The 22,486-nt window shown below is 41.1% G+C and overlaps 1 protein-coding gene across 5 annotated transcripts in view; it reads left to right on the forward strand.

Annotated features, from left to right (window-relative positions):
- Nucleotides 1-282: 282 nt before the first annotated feature.
- YIPF6 (Yip1 domain family member 6) overlaps nucleotides 283-22,486 on the forward strand; it is a 34,421-nt gene continuing 12,217 nt past the window's right edge. For 2 of the 5 annotated variants that reach the window (XR_004348087.1, XM_032620048.1), the window contains exons 1-3: nucleotides 328-677; nucleotides 20,778-20,906; nucleotides 21,954-22,032. Coding sequence is in view for 4 of the 5 variants with exons in the window: in XM_032620048.1 (XP_032475939.1) it covers nucleotides 621-677; nucleotides 20,778-20,906; nucleotides 21,954-22,032 (265 nt within the window). In the remaining variant the exon portion in view is untranslated. Of the gene's footprint in view, nucleotides 712-5,037; nucleotides 5,131-20,777; nucleotides 20,907-21,953; nucleotides 22,033-22,486 lie in introns of all 5 variants that reach the window. The other 3 variants (XM_032620050.1, XM_032620047.1, XM_032620051.1) reach the window with 3 other exon arrangements.

Below are 22,486 nucleotides of genomic sequence, written 5' to 3' on the forward strand. Positions count from 1 at the left end.
AAAGCAATTTCGGAGGTCGGTGTGGAGACAGTATGAAAGCTTGTAACAGTCCAGTAAGTGGGAAGCTGCTAAGTAGCGGAATGAGAAGCGCAGGTAATCATCCAGGCGAGGGCGACAGAGGAGGGAGCAGTTGTTAAGGTGCGCTTCATCCCTTTACTCAGCAACTGGGAAAGGAAGTCTCTCGGCCGCTGGGGGAGGGGCAGGCTTTTTCCCTAAGGTGCAGTGCTGGTGTGGGAGGCGGCACCCCGAGCCACCTCCAGAGAGCCGGAAGCAGACGCTGGCGGGGGCGGGGGGGGGGGCGGCGCGAAGAGGTGGGAGGGGGAGAGAAGGAAGCGGCGGCCCCGTGGCCGACGGGAGTGCGCTGAGGATCGGGGTGGAGTGTTAAAAAGGGAGCGTGTCCAGCGAGACCCGTGGCCCAGAAGAAGGGAAGCGAGGCGACGCGAACCCCTGCCCCCCACCCAGAGGACGAGGGAGGAGGGCCGAGGGCCGTGGCCGCTAGCAGCTGCTAGGCGCTCTTCGGTGACGCGGCCGCCACGCGCAGACGCGCTGACGGGCCGCAGCCTCCACGTCTCAGGTTCCGCAAAGGCCTGTGGGAGCGACCCGGGAGAAGGAGGGCCAAGATGGCGGAAGCGGCGGAGTCTCCTGGAGACCCAGGGACAGCAACGCCCAGGCCCCTGGTGAGCTTGGGTTCTGCGACAGAAGGGACCGAGGGTGAGGCAGATGCCCCTTAAGGAAGTCGGGCGACGGGCTCGTGGCGTGAAAGAGCCGGAATCCCTTCCTCACGGCAGGTCCTTCCTGTACCCGATGCCAGAACAGGTCCCAACACTGCGCCTGTTCTTTGGGCTAACCGCTTCCCCCCACCCGCGTTGTTTCCACGCCTTCTTGTGAAACTTTCCTTTTTATCCTCGTCCCCTGCATTTTGTTAAATGCTGAGCTTTAGGCGATTTAAGTATCTTTGCATCTACTGTCCCCTCATTTTATGGAGACTTGTCACTAGCCCTTGTTGGAGTACCAGCATTCTGGGATTAATGAGAGATTACTTCCCACGGGACGTTATAACGTGACTGTTGATTTGCTCAGTGACCCCCAGTCGTCTTGGTTTTATCCCTGCCCTCCCTGTCGCAGCTCCTTGCAGTCCTCTTCATGATGCTCTCTTGCTCCTGTCTCTGCAGAGGATAGGATTTCTACTGCAAATACTACAATTCCAAAGCCTGAACAGGTATTTAAGAAAACAGGCTTTGGAGTTAAAGTTAACTTGGAGGTAAAGTTATCACCCACTCTGCCGCTTGTGTGAATTTGGGCAAGTCATTTCATGGAGAGTTTTTTCATCTGTAAAATGGAGTTAAAAATACCTGCCTCAAAGAGTTTTTACAAAGTTGTAATGACAAATTATGTGAAGTGTCTAATACAATCAGTGCCATAACTGAGTGTAGTCAGCTCAACATTCTGCCCCCCAATCCCTCCTCCCATATGTTTAGTTATATACCAAATAGTGTTTAATTATATAGTAGTTGCTCAATAAATAGTACATCCCTTTTCTCTGTTTTAAATTGGCAACTTAACGTAGTAGAGGACTGACCTGGGAGTCAGGTGAAACTGATTCTAGTTTTGGTTCTGCTTAGTAGCTCTGTTTGTTCATCACTTCATTCATTTGACAGATATTTATTGAGTATCCGCTATGTTCCAGGCACTCTTTTAGGCACTGAAGATACAACAGTGAAAGAGAGTGAGTAGGTCCAAGTTCTCATGGAAGACTTCTGACCTTGAGGAAGTCACTCTGAACCCCCGTTTCCTCATTTGGAAAATGAGGGTATTAAGTCACCACAGAATTAGAGTACTAAATGGACTAATATATGCATAGTGCCTGGTATGACGTAGTTACAGGTGCTTAGGTGTTTTTAGTTCCTTTCATCTAAACTGACCCACTTCTCTTTTATGAAGCTTTCCTCCAATTAATTTTAGTGGTTCTGGTTACTCATTACTCAGTATCCAGTCCACTTCTATTCAACAATGTTTATTGAACTCCCACAGTGTGTAATACACTATGCTAGTTGCTTTAGGAAATACAAATGGCCTGTCCTTATGTTTACAGTCTAATTTGTAGGGATAAGACAAATGTATAACGCTAAAATAAGACACTATATAAGAAAGTTACACATAAAATATTAACAATTTAAAAGAAGATGCTATCATGTCTAGTTGGGGTGATGAAGCAAGCTACATGGTAGAAGTTATATTTGAGGGCGCCTCAGAGGATGGGTAGGATTTGAATTGCAGGTGAGCATAAGAGCTATCAATGATTGACCACCTGCTATGTGCCAGGATTGTACTAAACATCCTCTGCATATTTTCTAAACTTCACAGCAACTATTTCAGTTAGGTGGTTTTTGAACTATGTGTTACTTGCAGGTGAGGAGATGAGACTCAGAGAGATTTGATGATTTCCCTAGGGTGGCTAGGCTGAAAATTGAACTTAGGTCTGCTTCTGAAACCAAGACTATTTCCAGTAATGCTACAGAGCCTCTCATTGGTGAAGGTACAGAGGTTAGGAGGTGCTAATGCATTTGCAGAACAACAGAGAGATTACTTTGGCTGAAGCACAGGGAAGTATTAGGAGGTAAACCTTAAAAGATAAGGCTACTAAATTAGGGAGGCAATATGGAACAGTGGTTATGGATGTGTGCTCTGGGGTCAAGTCGTCTAGGTTTGGTTCTATGCTCTGTCACTTAACTAACTGTAGGATATTGGGGAAATTACCAAACTCCTCCATGCCTCAGTTTCCCTGTTTGTAAAATGGAGATAAAGTAATACTTACAGGGTTGTTCGGTGGATTAAATGAGTTAAAACACATAAAACACTTGGTAGAGTGCCTGGCACTCTATGCCGGGAGGTTTAATAGGCCACAAGGAGCCACTGGAAATTTTTGAGGAGGGAAGCGTCTTAAATCATGAATTTGACAACATAACAGAGGAGTTACCATGGGGAGTATCTGGAATCTAGGATACCAGTGCAAGTGTTGCGGTAGTTCCAGGAAGAATTGATGACTGTTTGGACTACAGCAGTGGCAGATGTGAAGATTTGAGTAAGGCGGAATGCTCGAGGGTTTGCAGTGCTAGGGAGAATGTGTCTTACATAGTGCTTTTCAAACTTTAACGTGCAGAGCAGTCATCTGGGGTATTTTGTTAAATTGCAGATTCTGATTTAGTAGGTCTGGGATGAGGCCTAAGATTCTGCATTTGTAATAAGCTGTCAGGTGGTGCTGCTGCTGCTCCTCCCAGTATCACATTTTGAAAAACAAGGCTGTAGACAAATGGGAGGAAGTGATACCCTGAACAGAAATACAGAAGAGGAGAATGCGGGCCCTAAAAGTTGATTAATTCACTCTTGGAAATGTTTAGTTTGAAATATTGGCAGGCCATCCAATAGATATCCAACAGGTAGTTGGACACTGAAATCTGGACTTCAGGGCTCACAAGAGGTCAGGACTAGAAAGGTTGATTTAGGAGTCATCTGCATAGAGTTGAAAATACAGAATCTTGGGTAATGCCTGTCTATTGCCTGTCTGTTTAAGGAGCAGGAAAAAGAGCCATAATAATCGCTGTAGCCTGGGGTCTGGAAGGAAGCTGGTCCCAGGTGAAGGTGCTGGCTAGAGACCATGCCACTAAGCCCCCACCTCCACCTCTTGGACTGAACTGTTTCCTGCTTGATCCACCCCACCCCTCCCTCCACCTTGTTGACTTCTTTCTCTCTTTAAGATTTTGGTCAATAGTATGAGCCATCTGCTCCCAGCCACTTTCTTAAGGCTGCAGTCCCTGCTTTTACTGTGTGTTTTCGGCCCTGCCTCTATCTCCTCCCCTCATTGGCCCAAGCCAGGCAGCAAAGTGTGCACATGTGTTCATGTGCACACATGTGTATGTATGTGCACAAGGCTGCCTGCACAGAGGAAAGGGAGGGACATGGGGTCCAAGTCACCTTTCATCCCCACTGAGGGGCTAGTCAGAGAGCAGGGTCCACTAGCTGAGGTCCTGGTGGTATTGTCTCATATATAGGGCTAGAGAGCCACAGATCCTGCCTCAGTTCACTGAGCAATGTCACTGATTCTCTGGGGAAGAGATACTGAGGAAGGGTTGGGATGGGGGATGAGTGGGAATCACATGGCACTTTAGTGACTGCAGTGACTTCTGAAACAAAGTAGCTGGAGTTAGGCCAAACTTCCCCAGTTAAGGGCACAGTCTTCCATAAGAATGTCCTCACTGCAGATACCAGCTGCAGAACTAGGACCACCCTCACTTCTGACCTACTGGCTACAAATTCAGGAGTTCCCGTGATCCCCTCAGGCTCTGTAATTCCCTAGAATGATTCACAGAACTCAGGACAATGCTATACTTAAAATTACACTTTTATTATAGCAAAAGGATACAACAGAAACCAGCAGAAGGGGGAGATGCTTAGGTTGAGGTCTGAGATGGTCCCTAACACAAAATGTCCTTGTCTTCTCTCTGTGGAGTCAGGACAGGACCCTGTTACTCTCCTGATACATTGATGTGTGACAATATACAGAATATTGCCAACCAGGAAAGCTCACCCACATAGCTAGAGTTTTTATTGAGTTTTCATTATGTAGGTGTGGTTGAATGGATCATTGCCTCCTCCGCTTCCAAGAGGCCAGGTTCGTATCACAGGACTCAAACCCCCCAATCCTCTAATCTTGTGTTTGGTCTTTTAGCAGTGATTAGCCACCATGCTGTCATCTCATTAACATAAACTAGCTGTCTACCAGGGCTCACCTGTTAGCTAAGCTATTAGGGCCCACTATGAATAACACAAATATTACTATCATTTAGGAAATCCCAGGAGTTTAGAGGCTACCTCCCAGGAACAAAGGACAAAGGCTAGCCAAATACTTTATTCTACAGCAGTGACAGAACCTGAATCGACTCCCTGGGAATCTTGAACCTGAGCTCTTGACATGTATCTATCCCCTTCTGTGAGCCTGCTACTAAGTGGTTTACTTGTATTAATATATTTCTTCCTCAGGACAACCCTGTGATGATAGTACCATCATCTCAATTTTACAGATGAGGAAACTGAGGCACAGAGAGGAAAAGGAACCTGATCATTGTCACACAGGTAGTAAATGATGGAGCTAGGATTTGAACTCAGGCTGCCTGCCTCCAGGAGCTTGCACTCTTAACCAAGGCTCTCCAGATACCACATGTTGAGCATTGACTATGTGCTAGGTGACATGCAGGTGTTATCTAATTCTTGTAGCAGTGTTGTTTCCAAGGGAGGGCAAAGGCCCGTTTGGCTTCAAAGGCCATTCCTTCTGCACTGCCCTGTCTACCCTAGCAGTAGCAGGCAGCAAGAAAGCTCAAAACAAGCAATCCTGGAGCTTGAAAGGGCAGTATCGTAGTAGTAAAGGGAGAATAATGACTTCAAAACAGGTTGGTTTACACATTAAGTGCTGAAGAATATTCAAAGGGTGAAACTGAGGAAGGATTCTTGTATTTCTTTTTTTTTTAAACATCTTTATAGGAGTATAATTGCTTAACAATGGTGTGTTAGTTTCTGATTTATAACAAAGTGAATCAGTTATACATATACATATGTTCCCATATCTGTTCCCTCTTGCATCTCCCTCCCTCCCACCCTCCCTATCGCACCCATCCAGGCGGTCACAAAGCACCGAGCTGATCTCCCTGTGCTATGCGGCTGCTTCCCACTAGCGATCTACCTTACTTTTGGTAGTGTATATATGTCCATGCCTCTCTCTCGCTTTGTCACAGCTTACCCTTCGCTCTCCCCATATCCTCAAGTCCATTCTCTAGTAGGTCTGTGTCTTTATTCCTGTCTTACCCCTAGGTTCTTCATGACATTTATTTTTTTCTTAAATTCCATATATATGTGTTAGCATATGGTAGTTGTCTTTCTCTTTCTGAGTTACTTCACTCTGTATGACAGACTCTGGGTCTATCCACCGCATTACACATAGCTCAATTTCGTTTCTTTTTATGGCTGAGTAATATTCCATTATATATATGTGCCACGTCTTCTTTATCCATTCATCTGATGATGGACACTTAGGTTGTTTCCATCTCTGGGCTACTGTAAATAGAGCTGCGGTGAATATTTTGGTACATGACTCTTTTTGAATTATGGTTTTCTCAGGGTATATGCCCAGTAGTGGGATTGCTGGGTCATATGGTAGTTCTATTTGTAGTTTTTTAAGGAACCTCCACACTGTTCTCCACAGTGGCTGTATCAATTTACATTCCCACCAACAGTGCAAGAGGGTTCCCTTTTCTCCACACCCTCTCCAGCATTTATTGTTTCTAGATTTGTTGATGATGGCCATTGTGACTGGTGTGAGATGATATCTCATTGTACTTTTGAGTTGCATTTCTCTTATGATTAATGATGTCGAGCATTCTTTCATGTGTTTGTTGGCAGTCTGTGTATCGTCTTTGGACAAATGTCTATTTAGGTCTTCTGCCCATTTTTGGATTGGATTGTTTGTTTTTTTGTTATTGAGCTGCATGAGCTGCTTGTAAATTTTGGAGATTAATCCTTTGTCAGTTGCTTCATTTGCAACTATTTTCTCCCATTCTGAGGGTTGTCTTTTGGTCTTGTTTATGGTTTCCTTTGCTGTGCAAAAGCTTTGAAGTTTCATTAGGTTCCATTTGTTTATTTTTGTTTTTATTTCCATTTCTCTATGAGGTGGGTCAGAAAGGATCTTGCTGTGATTTATGTCATAGAGTGTTCTGCCTATGTTTTCCTCTAAGACTTTGATAGTTTCTGGTCTTACATTTAGGTCTTTAATCCATTTTGAGCTTATTTTTGTGTATGGTGTTAGGGAGTGATCTAATCTCATACTTTTACATGTACCTGTCTGGTTTTCCCAGCACCACTTATTGAAGAGGCTGTCCTTTCTCCACTGTACATTCCTGCCTCCTTTATCAAAGGTAAGGTGACCATATGTGTGTGGGTTTATGTCTGGGCTTTCTGTCCTGTTCCATTGATCTATCTTTCTGTTTTTGTACCAGTACCATACTGTCTTGATTACTGTAGCTTTGTAGTATAGTCTGAACTCAGGGAGCCTGATTCCTCCGGCTCCGTTTTTCATTCTCAAGATTGCTTTGGCTATTCGGGGTCTTTTGTGTTTCCATACAAATTGTGAAATTTTTTGTTCTAGTTCTGTAAAAAATGCCAGTGACAGTTTGATAGGGATTGCATTGAATCTGTAGATTGTTTTGGGTCGTAGGGTCATTTTCACAATGTTGATTCTTCCAATCCAAGAACATGGTATATCTCTCCATCTATTTGTATCATCTTTAATTTCTTCCATCAGTGTCTTATAATTTTCTGCATACAGGTCTTTTGTCTCCTTAGGTAGGTTTATTCCTAGATATTTTATTCTTTTTGTTGCCATGGTAAATGGGAGTGTTTTCTTGATTTCACTTTCAGACTTTTCATCATTAGTGTACAGGAATGCCAGAGATTTTTGTGCATTAATTTTGCATCCTGCTACTTTCCCAAATTCATTGATTAGCTCTAGTAGTTTTCTGGTAGCATCTTTAGGATTCTCTATGTATAGTATCATGTCATCTGCAAACAGTGACAGCTTTACTTCTACTTTTCCGATTTGTATTACTTTTATTTCCTTTTCTTCTCTGATTGCTGTGGCTGAAACTTCCAAAACTATGTTCAGTAAGAGTGGTGAGAGTGGGCAACTTTGTCTTGTTCCTGATCTTAGTGGAAATGCTTTCAGTTTGTCACCATTGAGGGTGATGTTGGCTGTGGGTTTGTCATATAGGGCCTTTATTATGTTGAGGAAAGTTCCCTCTATGCCTAGTTTCTGCAAGGTTTTTATCATAAATGGGTGTTGAATTTTGTCGAAAGCTTTCTCTGCATCTATTGAGATGATCACATGGTTTTTCTCCTTCAACTTGTTAATATGGTGTATCACGTTGATTGATTTGCATATATTGAAGAATCCTTGCATTCTTGGATTAAACCCCACTTGATCATGATGTATGGTCCGTTTAATGTGCTGTTGGATTCTGTTTGCTAGTATTTTGTTGAGGATTTTTGCATCTATGTTCATCAGTGATATTGGCCTATAGTTTTCTTTCTTTCAGACATCATTGTCTGGTTTTGGTATCAGGGTGATGGTGGCCTCGTACAATGAGTTTGGGAGTGTTCCTCCCTCTGCTATATTTTGGAAGAGTTTGAGAAGGATAGGTGTTAACTCTTCTCTAAATGTTTGATAGAATTTGCCTGTGAAGCCATCTGTTCCTGGGCTTTTGTTTCTTGGAAGATTTTTAATCAAAGTTTCAATTTCAGTGCTTGTGATTGGTCTGTTCATATTTTCTATTTCTTCCTGATTCAGTCTTGGCAGGTTGTGAATTTCTAAGAATTTGTCTATTTATTCCTGGTTGTCCATTTTATTGGCATAGATTTGCTTGTAGTAATCTCTCATGATCCTTTGTATTTCTGCAGTGTCAGTTGTTACTTCTCCTTTTTCTAATTTCTAATTAGAATTTCTAATTCTATTGATTTGAGTCTTCTCCCTCTTTTTCTTGATGAGTCTGGCTAATGGTTTATCAATTTTGTTTATCTTCTCAAAGAACCAGCTTTTAGTTTTATTGCTCTTTGCTATCGCTTCTTTCATTTCTTTTTCATGTATTTCTGATCTGATTCTTATGATTTCTTTCTTTTTGCTAAATTTGGGGTTTTTTTGTTCTTCTCTCTAATTGCTTTAGGTGCAAGGTTAGGTTGTTTATTGGAGATGTCTCCTGTTAGGATTGCATTGCTATAAACTTCCCTCTTAGAACTGCTTTTGCTGCATCCCCTAGATTTTGGGTCATCATGTCTCCATTGTCATTTCTTTCTAGGTAATTTTTTATTTCCTCTTTGATTTTTTCAGTGATCACTTCGTTATTAAGTAGTGTATTGTTTATCCTCCATGTGTTTGTATTTTTTACAGGTCGTTTCCTGTAATTGATATCTAGTCTCATGGCGTAGAAAAATGTGTATTCTGTTGTTTTTGGATGGAATGTCCTATAAATATCAATTAAGTTCATCTTGTTTAATGTATCGTTTAAAGCTTGTGTTTCCTTAGTTATTTTCATTTTGGATTATCTGTCCATTGGTGAAAGTGTGGTGTTAAAGTCCCCTACTATGAATGTGTTACTGTTGATTTCCCCTTTTATGGCTGTTAGTATTTGCCTTATGTATTGAGGTGCTCCTATGTTGGGTGCATAATTTACAATTGTTATATCTTCTTCTTGGATCGATCCCTTCATCATTATGTAGTGTCCTTCTTTGTCTGTTGTAATAGTCTTTATTTTACAGTCTATTTTGTCTGATATGAGAATTGCTACTCCAGCTTTCTTTTGGTTTCCATTTGCATGAAGTATCTTTTTCCATCCCCTCACTTTCAGTCTGTATGTGTCTCTAGGTCTGAAGTGGGTCTCTTGTAGACAGCAAATATATGGATCTTTTTTTTGTATCCATTCAGCCAATCTGTGTGTTTTGGTGGGAGCATTTAGTCCTTTTACATTTAAGGTAATTATCGATATGTATGTTCCTATTCCCATTTTCTTAATTGTTTTGGGTTCGTTATTGTAGGTCTTTTCCTTCTCTTGTGTTTCTTGCCTAGAGAAGTTACTTTAGCAGTTGTTGTAAAGCTGGTTTGGTGGTGCTGAACTCTCAGCTTTTGCTTGCCTGTAAAGGTTTTAATTTCTCCATCAAATCTGAATGAGGTCCTTGCTGGGTAGAGTAATCTTGGTTGCAGGTTTTTCTCCTTCATCAATTTAAATATGTTCTGCCAGTCCCTTCTGGCTTGCAGAGTTTCTGCTGAAAGATCAGCTGTTAACCTTATGGGGAGTCCCTTGTGTGTTATTGTTGTTTTTCCCTTGCTGCTTTTAATATGCTTTCTTTGTATTTAATTTTGGACAGTTTGATTAATATGTGTCTTGGTGTGTTTCTCCTTGGATTTATCCTGTATGGGACTCTCTGTGCTTCCTGGACTTGATTAACTATTTCGTTTCCCATATTGGGGAAGTTTTCAGCTATAATCTCTTCAAATATTTTCTCAGTCCGTCTCTTTTTCTCTTCTTCTTCTGGTACCCCTAGAATTCGAATGTTGTTGCATTTAATGTTGTCCCAGAGATCTCTGAGACTGTCCTCACTTCTTTTCATTCTTTTTTCTTTATTCTGCTCTGCAGTAGTTATTTCCACTATTTTATCTTCCAGGTCACTTATCCGTTCTTCTGCCTCAGTTATTCTGCTATTAATCCCATCTAGAGTATTTTTCATTTCATTTATTGTGTTGTTCATCATTGCTTGTTTCATCTTTAGTTCTTCTAGGTCCTTGTTAAATGTTTCTTGCATTTTGTTTATTCTATTTCCAAGGTTTTGGATCATCTTTACTATCATTATTCTGAATTGTTTTTCAGGTAGACTGCCTATTTCCTCTTCATTTGTTAGGTCTGGTGGGTTTTTATCTTGCTCCTTCATGTGCTGTGTGTTTTTCTGTCTTCTCATTTTGCCTGTCTTACTGTGTTTGGGGTCTCCTTTTTGCAGGCTGCAGGTTCGTAGTTCCTGTTGGTTTTGGTGTCTGTCCCCAGTGGCTAAGGTTGGTTCAGTGGGTTGTGTAGGCTTCCTGGTGGAGGGGACTAGTGCCTGTGTTCTGGTGGATGAGGCTGAATCTTGTCTTTCTGGTGGGCAGGTCCACCTCTGGTCGTGTGTTTTGGGGTGTCTGTGGACTTATTGTTATTTTAGGCAGCCTCTGTGCTAATGGGTGGGGTTGTGTTCCTGTCTTGCTAGTTGTTTGGCATAGGGTATCCAGCACTGTAGCTTGCTGTTTGTTGAGTGAAGCTGGGTGCTGGTGTGGAGATCGAGATCTCTGGGAGATTTTCGCCATTTGATATTATGTGGAGCTGGGAGGTCTCTTGTGGACCAGTGTCTTGAAGTTGGCTCTCCCACCTCATAGGCACAGCACTGACTCCTGGCTGCAGCAGCAAGAGCCTTTCATCCACCCGGCTCAGAATAAAAGGGAGAAAAAGTAGAAAGAAAGAATTAGTAGTAGTAGAAGAAAGAAAGAAAGAAAGGAAGGAAGGGAGGGAAGGAGGGAGGGAGGAAGGAGGGAAGGAAAGAAAGAAGATAAATTAAAATAAAATAAAGTAAGACAAAATATAATAAAGTTATTAAAATAAAAAATAATTATTAAGAGAAAAAAAAGAAAAAAATGGATGGATAGATCCCTAGGACCAATGGTGGAAGCCAAGATATACAGACAAAATCTCACCCAGAAGCATACACATACACACTCACAAAAAGAGGAAAAGGGGAAAAAATCATAAATCTTGCTCTGAAAGTCCACCTCCTCACTTTGGGATGATTCGTTGTCTAAATGAGCGAATGAAGGAAAGAAAGATAGAAAGATGAAAGATAAAATCAAATAAAATAAAGTTAATAAAATAAAAAATAATTATTAAGAAAAAGAATTAAAAAAACAAACAAAAAATGGATGGATAGAACCCTAGGACAAATGGTGGAAGCAAAGGTATACAGACAAAATCTCACACAGAAGAATACACATACACATTCACAAAAATAGGAAAAGGGGAAAAAATCATAAATCTTCCTCTCAAAGTCCACCTCCTTAATTTGGGATGATTCGTTGTCTATTCATGTATTCCACATATGCAGGGTACATCAAGTTGATTGTGGAGCTTTAATCCGCTGCTTCTGAGGCTGCTGGGAGAGATTTCCCTTTTTATTCTTTGTTGTCACAGCTCCCAGGGGCTCATCTTTGGATTTGGCCCCGCCTCTGTGTGTAGGTCGCTGGAGGGCGTCTGTTCTTCGCTCAGACAGGACGGGGTTAAAGTAGCAGCTGTTTCGGGGGCTCTGGCTCACTCAGGCCGGGGAGGAGGGAGGGACACACGGAGTGCGGGGCGGGCCTGCGGCGGCAGAGGCCAGCATGATGTCGCACCAGCCTGAGACGCGCCGTGCGTTCTCCCAGGGGAGTTGTCCCTGGATCCCAGGAACCTGGCAGTGGCAGGCTGCACAGGCTTCCCAGACGGGAGGTGTGGATAGTAGCCTGTTCTCGCACACAGGCTTCTTGGTGGCGGCAGCAGCAGCCTTAGCGTCTCATGCCCGTCTCTGGAGTCCGCGCTTTTAGCCCCAGCTCGAGTGCGTCTCTGGAGCTCCTTTAAGCAGCGCTCTTAATCCCCTCTCCTTGCACACCAGGAAACAAAGAGGGAAGAAAAAGTCTCTTGCCTCTTTGGCAGGTCCAGACTTTTCCCCGGACTCCCTCCTGGCTAGCTGTGCTGCACCAACCCCCTGCAGGCTGTGTTCATGCCGCCAATGCCAGTCCTCTCCCAGCGCTCCGACTGAAGCCCGAGCCTCAGCTCCAGGCCCCGCCCGTTCAGGCGGGTGAGCAGACAAGCCTCTCCGGCTGGTGAGTGCCGGTTGGCACCGATGCATTGTGCGGGAATCTCTCCGCTTTGCCCTCCGCACCCCTGTTGCTGTGCTCTCCTCCGCGGCTCTGAAGCTTCCCCCTCCGCCACCCGCAGTCTCTGCCCGCGAAGGGGTTTCCTAGTGTGTGGAAACCTTTCCTCCTTCACAGCTCCCTCCCACTGGTGCAGGTGCTGTCCCTATTCTTTTGTCTCTGTTTTTTCTTTTTTTCTTTTGCCCTACCCAGGTACATGGGGAGTTTCTTGCCTTTTGGGAGGTCTGAGTGCCAGCATTCAGTAGGTGTTGTGTAGGAGTTGTTCCACGTGTAGATGTATTTCTGGTGTATCTGTGGCGAGAAAGGTGATCTCTGCGTCTTACTCTTCCGCCTCTTCCCGGAAGCCCTGTATTTCTTTTGTTTTTCTTTTTTTTGCTTGCAGGTTTTCTTTCATTTATTTATTTTTTATTTTTTTGGCCATGCCCCGGGGCATGTGGGATCTTAGTTCCCCCACCAGGGATCGAACCTGCACCCCCTGCATTGGAAGCACAGAGTCTTAACCACTGGACTGCCAGGAAGTCCCCAGATTCTTTTATTTCTTGATTATGAGGTCACTATTAGCACTATCAGTAAAGTTGTGGGAAGACTAGTGTAGACTACAAAGGACTAAGAGAGTGGGAGAGTGAAGAGCAGTTTGATCAGAGAAGATGAGAGGAAGGAGAGTAGTTTGAGGGAATGGCCGAAACAAGGAAGTGATATATTTTACCATTTTACTATGGAAGCTTTCAAATATGTAAATAAAGAGTAGTATAATGAATCCCATATACCTATCAACATTCTGCTATTCTTATTTCATTTATTTCCCTACCATATTTTTTTCTGGAGTATTATTTTAACCTTTTTATTTTGAACTGATTTTAGACATACAGAAAAGTTGCAAAAATGGTACAGAGAGTTCCTGTATACCCCTCACCCAGCTTCCTCTAGTGTTAACATTGTATATAACCATAGTACAGTGATCAGAACCAGGAAGTTAACGTTGGTACAACACTATTAAACTACAGATCTTATTTGAATTTTATCAGGATTTCCACGAATGTCCTTTTTTGTTCCAGGATCTTATCCAGGATCTCATCCAGGATCTCACATTGCATTTAGCTGTTATTTTTCCTTAGTTTCCTTCAGTTTGTAATCATTCTTCAGTCTTTCCTTGTCTTTCATAATCTTTTGTGAGTGTTTTAAAGCAAATCTGAGACATATCACTTTACCCATAATACTTCAGTATGTTTCCCTAATAGGTAAGGACTTTTGTTTTGTTATCACACATAATATAATAATAATCACTCCTTAATATCATCTAATCTCTATTCACCTCCCAATTTTCTAAAAAAGAAAAAATGTGTTTTTACAATTTGTCCAAATCAGGATCCAAACAAGGTCAACAAATTGCATTTGGTTAGTAAGTCTCTCTTTTCTCTAAAGGAACATTTCTTTTCCTTTGTTTGTTTGTTTTTTTTTAAATTTATTTTATTTTTGGCTGTGTTGGGTTTTTGTTGCTGCATGCAGGCTTTAGTTGCGGCGAGCAGGGGCTACTCTTTGTTGCAGTACACAGGCTTCTCATTGCGGTGGCTTCTTTTGTTGTGGAGCATGGGCTCTAGGCGCATGGGCTTCAGTAGTTGTGGCAGCAGGCTCAGTAGGTGTGGCTTGCGCAGGCTCAGTAGTTGTGGTGCATGGGCTTAGTTGCTCTGCGGCATGTGGGATCTTCCCAGACCAGGGCTCAAACCCGTCTCCCTTGTGTTGGCAGGTGGATTCTTAACCACTGAGCCACCAGGAAAGTCCCAATAAGTCTCTTTTAATATATGTGTTCTCCTCTTTTTAATGTAATTTATTTGTTTAAATTCAGTCATTTCTCTTGTAGAATTCTCCACTTTCTGTATTTGGCTGATTGTATCCTTGTGGTATTTTTAGTATGTGCCTCTGTCCACATATTTCCTGTAAACTTTAAGATCCAGAGGCTTGATTATATTTAGATTCATTTTGGCCTGGGGAGGGGAGGCAAAAAGGAAAAAGAACTTAGATGGTCCCTAAAATTAGGAATTTTTTGTTTATTTTTTAACTTTTTATTAAGAAAAATTTCAAACACACAAAAGTAGAATGGTAATGTGGACCCTCAGGTACCCAACCTTCAATAATAATTACCAGTTTATGGCCAATCTTCTTTCTTCTATAGCCCTACCTGCTTTTCTCTATACTATTTTGAAGCAAATCCCCAGCATCATTACATTAGTAAATATTTGATATGTATCTCTAAAAGATAAGGATTGTTTTTAAAGAACATAACCACGATATCATTAGTACATCTAAAAAATCAATAATTCCCTAATATCAATTATCTTGTCGGTGTTCAAATTTCCAGTTATCTCCTAAATGTTATATTTTTATAATTTAAAGTCTGGCCCACTACCTATTTTTGTAAATAAGGTTTCATTGGAACACAGGCAAACATAACTTTTTTTTGCAGTACAGGGGCCTCCCACTGCCGCGGCCCCTCCCGCCGCGGAGCGTAGGCTCCAGACGCACAGGCCCAGTGGCCATGGCTCACGGGCCCAGCCACTCCGCGGCACGTGGGATCCTTCCAGACCAGGGCTCGAACCTGTGCCCCCCGCATCGGCAGGCGGACCCCCAACCACTGCACCACCAGGGAAGCCCCCCAAACATAATTTTTTATATATTGTCTTTGATTGCTTTCATGCTACAGTGGCAGAGTTGAGCAACTGCAACAGAAACCATTTGGCTCTCAAAACCTAAAATATTTACTATTTGGGTCCTTCACAGAAGTTTGGTGACCTCTGCTTTAGGCAGTCATCTTTTAGAATAATTAAAAATAAAATATTTTTTATATTTACCTTCATTTAAACCACTTCTGGTTATCTTCATTTCCTTGTGTAAATCCAAATCTCCTTCTGATATCATATTCCTTTCTGAAGATCATACTTTAATATTTCTTATAGTGCATGTTTCAGCTTTTGCTCATCTGAAAAATGTCATTGCTTTGCCTTCATTTTTAATAGCTATTTTTGCTGGGTTTAGAATTCTGGGTTGACAGTTTTATTTGTTCAGCACTCTAAAGGTGTGTCCATTTTCTTCTGCCTTGTGTAGTTTTGGGTGAGATGTCTGTTACCTGTTTCCTCTGATTGCAATGTCTTTTTTCTCTGGCAGACTTTAAGGTTTTCCTCTTTATCTTTGGTTTTCAGTAGTGTGAATGTGTCTAGGTTTGTGGATTTTTGCTTTTGTCTTTAGGTATTTATCTTTTTAAATATAATTTTTATTTATTTTTTAAAATTTTATTTATTTATTTGGCTGTGTTGGGTCTTCGTTTCTGTGCGAGGGCTTTCTATAGTTGTGGTGAGTGGGGGCCACTCTTCATCGCAGTGCACGGGCCTCTCACTGTCGCGGCCTCTCTTGTTGCGGGGCACAGGCTCCAGATGCGCAGACTCAGTAGTTGTGGCTCACGGGCCTAGTTGCTCCGCGGCATGTGGAATCTTCCCAGACCAGGGCTCGAACCCGTGTCCCCTGCGTTGGCAGGCAGATTCTCAACCACTGTGCCACCAGGGAAGCCCGAGGTATTTATCTTGATTGGGGTTTTCTGGGCTTGGATCTGTCATTTGATGTCTTCGTTATTTTTGGAAAACAATTCAGTTGTTATATTTTCAAATATTTTTTTCAGATCCATTATCTTTCTCCTCTTGTGGGATTTCAATAATATACAAATTAGACTGTTTAATATCGACCCACAGTTCTTGCATGCTCTGTTCTGTTTTGGGGTGTTCTTTTTTGTTTTTTTCTAGTTTTATTGAGATATTATTGGCATATAACATTGTATAAGTTTAAGGTGTACAATGATTTTTTTTTTTCTTTTGCGGTACACGGGCCTCTCACTGTTGTGGCCTCTCCCGCTGCGGAGCACAGGCTCTGGACGCACAGGCTCAGCGGCCATGGCTCACGGGCCTAGCCGCTCCACGGCATGTGGGATCTTCCTGGACCGGTGCACGAACCCGTGTCCCCTGCATCGGCAGGCGGACTCTAAACCACTGTGCCACCAGGGAAGCCCCAATACAATGATTTGATGTGTGTAATTTTTTAATTTTCTAACTCTTCTTGTTTTGTTTTTGTTTAGATAATTTTCACTGACCTATCACCGATTTCTTTATTTGGCTCTGTTGAGTCTGCTGATAAGGCTGTCAAAGGCATTCTTCATCTGTTACTATATTCACTTACTTCTAGCGTTACCTTTGACTCTTACAGTTTCCATCTCTTGGCAGAAATTCATCATCATTCATGCATGTATCTTTTCTACTAGAGCCTTTTAAACATATTAATTGTATTCATGGTAAATTTTTCTTCTGAAATTCTAACATCTGGGTCACCTCAGAGTCTGGTTTAATTGCTTTGTCTTGTAACAGAAGGTTGTTTCCCTGTGTGTGTGTGTGTGTGTGTGTGCGTGTGTGTGTGTGTGTGTGTGTGTGTGTTTATGGGGAAGGGGTAATTTTTTTATTGATCACTGGCCATCGTGTATAACAGTAGAGACTGCCTGGAAATGGCACATCTTTTCTGCTAAGTTGTTACTATGGGGGTTAAGCCAATATAGTAAGGAGTTGAACTGTATTTGGGTTTTGTACTTGATATGGGAACCTTCAATGCATCATCAGCTTCAAATTCCTCCCCTATTACCTTGTGCTTAGGGTGGGCACTAGGTTTTCCCAGTGTTTTTCTTAATGTTCCTCCTCCATGCTTAGTTTTCTGTATTCCCTTTGCCCCTGCATAAGATAGTCGGTTTCTCTCCAAGCTCTAGCCCCTCCCTTAGCACTAGACTGCTATTGCTTGTTATTGCATACTTGCTAGCCTTGTGGTGGGTACCTGGGAGGTGGAGATTCTTTGTTGTTTTGGTCCAGCCTCTGCCTTAGGTAGGTCATGTGTCCCTGAGTCTTCCTGGGTGAGACTTTCTCAGTGATCCTGTCTCTCCCCCAGCTGAAGGGAGACTCTAATAGTCTGGCCTCAGGATGATTTCCCACCCCTCCTCCAGGAGTAGTGAGGTTTGTCTTTTCCCTTTCCCCAGCCACAGTGGGTTTTCACCTGTGCTCTGGAGACAACAGAGTTTGCTGATCTTCCCCCAGCAGCTTTAAGTCTCTTTTTCTGTAGGGGAGAAGGGTCTGAGCCAGTCTCTGTGCATTTCTCAGAAGAGGCAGCTACTCCCCTTACACCTGGACCAATGGAAGTCTGTGGAGAAGAGCCTGCAAGTGGGTGTGAATGCCTCCTGTGTCTAATGCTTCCAGGGACACTGTACTCTCACACCAGTCAACACTTGGTCTTTAGCAATTCATTTTAAATTTTAGCTGAACTCTTAGTCATCTGTGTGATGCCCAGTGTTGTTGTCTTCTTGTGCTTTGCTACAGGTGAGCCAGTGCTCATGTCCCATCTCTTCTTGGAAGTAAGTGCCTGTCTTTCCTTAGATTTCATTCATGCTACTTGGTTGCCCTACAACCTCAGCTCTCTGATGGGTTCAAGGAAAGTTATGATTTTGTAGTTAGTCTAGCTTTTTCTCATTGTTCTAGTGGATGGGATGCTCATTCCAGTTTTCTGCATCCTAATTGGAAGTCAAATTACAGTGTTGTAAAGTCACTTGAAATAGTTGCTCTCTGTGTGGTTGTGTATTTAATTCAGTAGGTTCATTTGTTTCATTTTTCTTTCAGTTTTGGGGACTGCTTTTAAATTTTAATTTTGTCTCATAATTCTGTGAAGTTATTTGTATGATTTCAAGTTATATATACAGAACAATGTGTGTTCCAAGAAGACTAACTTCTCTACTTGTTTCCTCCACCTTATTCCCTCCTTTCCTAATTAGGAAGCCTCTTTAAAAAAAAATCTATGACATTTCTTACATTACATGTGACAGGTCACATTACATGACTTATTTCTTATATTTAAAAGATATTCAGATATGTATATATATATTTGTACCCCCTCTTTTCTCAGATAAATGGTAGCATGTATACAGACTTTCCTCCACATTATTTTTTAATTTAACACTCCATAATAGTTCTTTAGAGATATACCCATTCCTTCTTACAGCTGCATAGCACTCCATTATGTGGACATACCATGCTTTATTCAACTGGTTCTCTGTTGATGGGCATTTGGGCTATTCTCAGGTTTTTCGCTTTTACAGATAGTGTTGTAATGAAGAGCCTTGTTTGTGTGTATATATATATATGACTTTTTGTATTTTTACCACTTTAGACTCCTAAAAGTGGTGAGCAATCCATATATAAATTTACTAGATATTGCCAGATTAATCTTCAATAGGGCCTAGTACCATTTTACCTCCCCAGCAGCAGTGTGTGAGTGCTTTTACCTCTCAGCTTCACTTGCAGAATGTGTGGTCAAACTTGGATTTTTGCCGGTCTAACAGGTGAAGAATTTTCAAGTAGCTTTAATTTGCATTTCCTTATTAAGAGTGTGATTGAGAAGCTGCTTTTCATAAGTTCTTTGAACAACCTTATTCTTCCTAAAATTTTAGTATACTGTCTTGTATTTCATTTACCTGTAACTATTGCCCACTAAACACTGGGCCAAAAACCATATGAGAAGGGATTGCTTATGTTTTCTTAGGAACTTGAAGATTCTAAAGTTTCAGTCACAGTAATCAAATTTGGCATATGAACGTAAGAGTTTAAAAGTTTGCAATCTTGCAGTTCACTTTGGAAATGTTATTTGATCTGTGGTTGCCAGTAATCTGGTAAAAAGAGTATAAATAATGATGTGTTTTGCTATTTCCATGTTCTTCCCAGTTTCCCTTTAGATTTCACATAATGCTCCTTTTTAGCCAGCAGAGGCCACTGGAGCCCAGTAAGGAGCAGAAGTGCAACAGAATTGTGGCTGTGCTAAGATGTGATCACTGAAATGTCACTAAAAGTTCTGCAATCTTACTAGCTTCTGTCCTGTTAAGATTTCATGCTTGACAGCTCATGCAGCTCAATATCAAAAAAAAACAAATAACCCAATCCAAAAATGGGCAGAAGGCCTAAATAGACATTTTTTCAAAGAAGACATATAGATTGCCAACAAACACATGAAAAGATGCTCAACATCACTAATAATTAGAGAAATGCAAATGAAAACCACAATGAGGTATCATCTCATACTGGTCAGAATTGCCATCATCAACAAATCTAGAAACAGTAAATGCTGGAGAGGGTGTGCAGAAAAGGGAACCCTCCTGCACTGTTGGTGGGAATGAAAATTGATACAGCCACTGTGGAAAACAGTATAGAGGTTCCTTAAAAAACTACAAATAGAACTACCATATGACCCAGCAATCCCACTACTGGGCATATACCTTGAGAAAACCATAATTCAAAAAGAGACATGCACCCCAGTGTTCATTGCAGCACTATTTACAATAGCCAGGACATGGAAGGAACCTAAATGTCCATTGACAGATGAATGGATAAAGAAGATGTGGCACATATATACAATGGAATGTTACTCAGCCATAAAAAGGAGTGAAATTGAGTTATTTGTAATGAGGTGGATGGACCTAGAGCCTGTCATACAGAGTGAAGTAAGAAAGAGAAAAGCAAATACCGTATGCTAACACATATATGGAATCTAATAAAACGGTACTGATGAACCTAGTGGCAGGGTGGGAATAAAGACGTAGACATAGAGAACGGACTTGAGGACATGGGTGTGGGGGATGGGGAAGCTGGGACGAAGTGAAAGAGTAGCATCGATGTATATACACTACCAAATGTAAAATAGATAGCTAGTGGGAAGCTGCTGTATAGCACAGGGAGATCAGCTTGATGCTTTGTGATGACCTAGAGGGGTGGGATAGGAGGGTGGGAGAGAGGCTTAAGAGGGAGGGGATATGAGGATATATGTATACATATAGCTGATTCACTTCGTTGTACAGCAGAAACTAACACAACATTGTAAAGCAATTATACTCTGATAAAGATATTAAAAAAAGATTTCATGCTTGAAAGAAACCAGATATTTGAGGGCAAGAAAGTCTATGCCATTTACTTTATAATTTTTTCCATTGTTTGCCATCTCCTTCTTTAAGTTAAAAGAAATAAGCATTTGAGAATTTTAGCTAACTGCATTTTTCGATGTCTGGTGAGCTAACACCTTATTTTAAAAACTGTATAAAACCCTACAAAAAGACATGGTCCTGCTCTCTGGGAAATGATGATGTCTTTGGGGGAATCCTACAGTTTATTACAGGCTTTAAATTTTTGTCCCTAATTCTTCTCAGTTTGCAGGCCTTTCAGATATATCTATCTCACAAGACATCCCTGTGGAAGGAGAAATCACCATTCCCATGAGATCTCGCATTCGGGAATTTGACAGCTCCACACTGAATGAATCTGTTCAGAATACCATTGTAAGTTAGACAAGTTGAGAGAACTTCTGTTCAGTGTCATGGGGCTAAATAGCTAATAGCACTTTGTAATATTTTTGTTTTGGTTCACTGGTTTTCAGTGTATTTTATTTATTGAAATTTAAGGTTCTCCCCTAGAGAATAATTTGGTACAGCCTTTTTGGAAAGCAGTTTGGCTGTAATGGATATTAAGGAACTTAAAATGTCCAATCTTTTTGAGGTGATAATTCCCGCTTCTCTAGGTATAGTATAAGGAAAAAAATTTTTTAATACAAAAGTATTTTAAAAAATACAGAAAAATGTTTATACAAAGATGTTTGTTACAGCAATATTTATAATGGGGGAAAGTTGCAAAGAAGAGTAATCGGTTAAGTAAATTACGTTACATCTATGTGGTAGAATGGTAAACAACCATTAAAAGTCATGTTTACAAAGAACTATTAATGACATGAAGAAATTTCTAAATTAGGACAGAACTACCTCAACTATAATTTGAGAGGTTATGTTTATATGACTGCACCCTTCTTTAAATGTCTTGATTTTTTAAAATCTGGCTTCTAGGATTCATTTGCCAGAATGTATGGGAATGTTGAAAATTAATTGACTTTACATATTGTGAAGAATGTGTTAGCTTGGGAGCAGGCTGATTGCCCCTTGTGACCTAATCATGTATGAACTGAAAGTTAGGTGCTGTGTTTTGCAGAGCAGATCTTACTAGTGCTGTTATTTTCGTTTCTTTAAGTAACATATTAGGAGGGCTTTGTTTCTCTTCTGTGGAGTTTAAAAACTCAAAACAGAACTGATGAATGTGGTAAAGAGTTAGATGTTGGCTTAAGGAGTTAATAGGAAAAGTTAATAGAAAAAGGAGTTAATAGAAAAACCCGACCTCTCTGGTTTGTTTGTATAGTGAAGGAATTAAACTGGAGTTATAGCTCTAAAATTCAATGAAGGGCTCCCAGGAGATTGAAATAAAAGAAATTTTAGCAAATTAAGTGAGGGGGCTGCTTGGCAACCTTGGTCATCACAGTACAAGTTGTTTATATCTTTCAGATGCGTGATCTAAAAGCTGTTGGGAAAAAATTCATGCATGTTTTGTACCCAAGGAAAAGCAATACTCTTTTGAGAGATTGTAAGTATATAAGGATTTTGAGGCTTTGCTCTTTCTCATCATACCTTATCATAAGTATTTTATAAGGCAAAGGCTCTGCGGTAATAAAACTGATGTCATTTTGCAGGATGAAAAAATACATAAATGAAGTTTTTGAAAAAAGTTAAAAATTTAGGATGGAATTTCAGAGATTGGAAGATTTTGCTAAATATATTGTCCTCATCAATAAATATAGACCGTATATTTTCACCTGCTATAATAGACACTGCAAAGAATATTTCTGGAAGTGGCAAAGACATAGGGACTTTGTTCAACCAAAGAGCTAATGATTTCCAAGGGAAAGACAAAATGTGTAAATGTTAAATTAGAATAATAGCTAATACCCATTAAAGGTTTAACAAATTAATAGTACTTTATTGACATTTCTATTTTCAGAATGATCATTTAGTCTGTTGACTGCTTTCTTTAGGAGTTC

This window comes from Phocoena sinus, chromosome X (assembly GCF_008692025.1).
Source record: "Phocoena sinus isolate mPhoSin1 chromosome X, mPhoSin1.pri, whole genome shotgun sequence".
NCBI lineage: Eukaryota > Metazoa > Chordata > Mammalia > Artiodactyla > Phocoenidae > Phocoena > Phocoena sinus.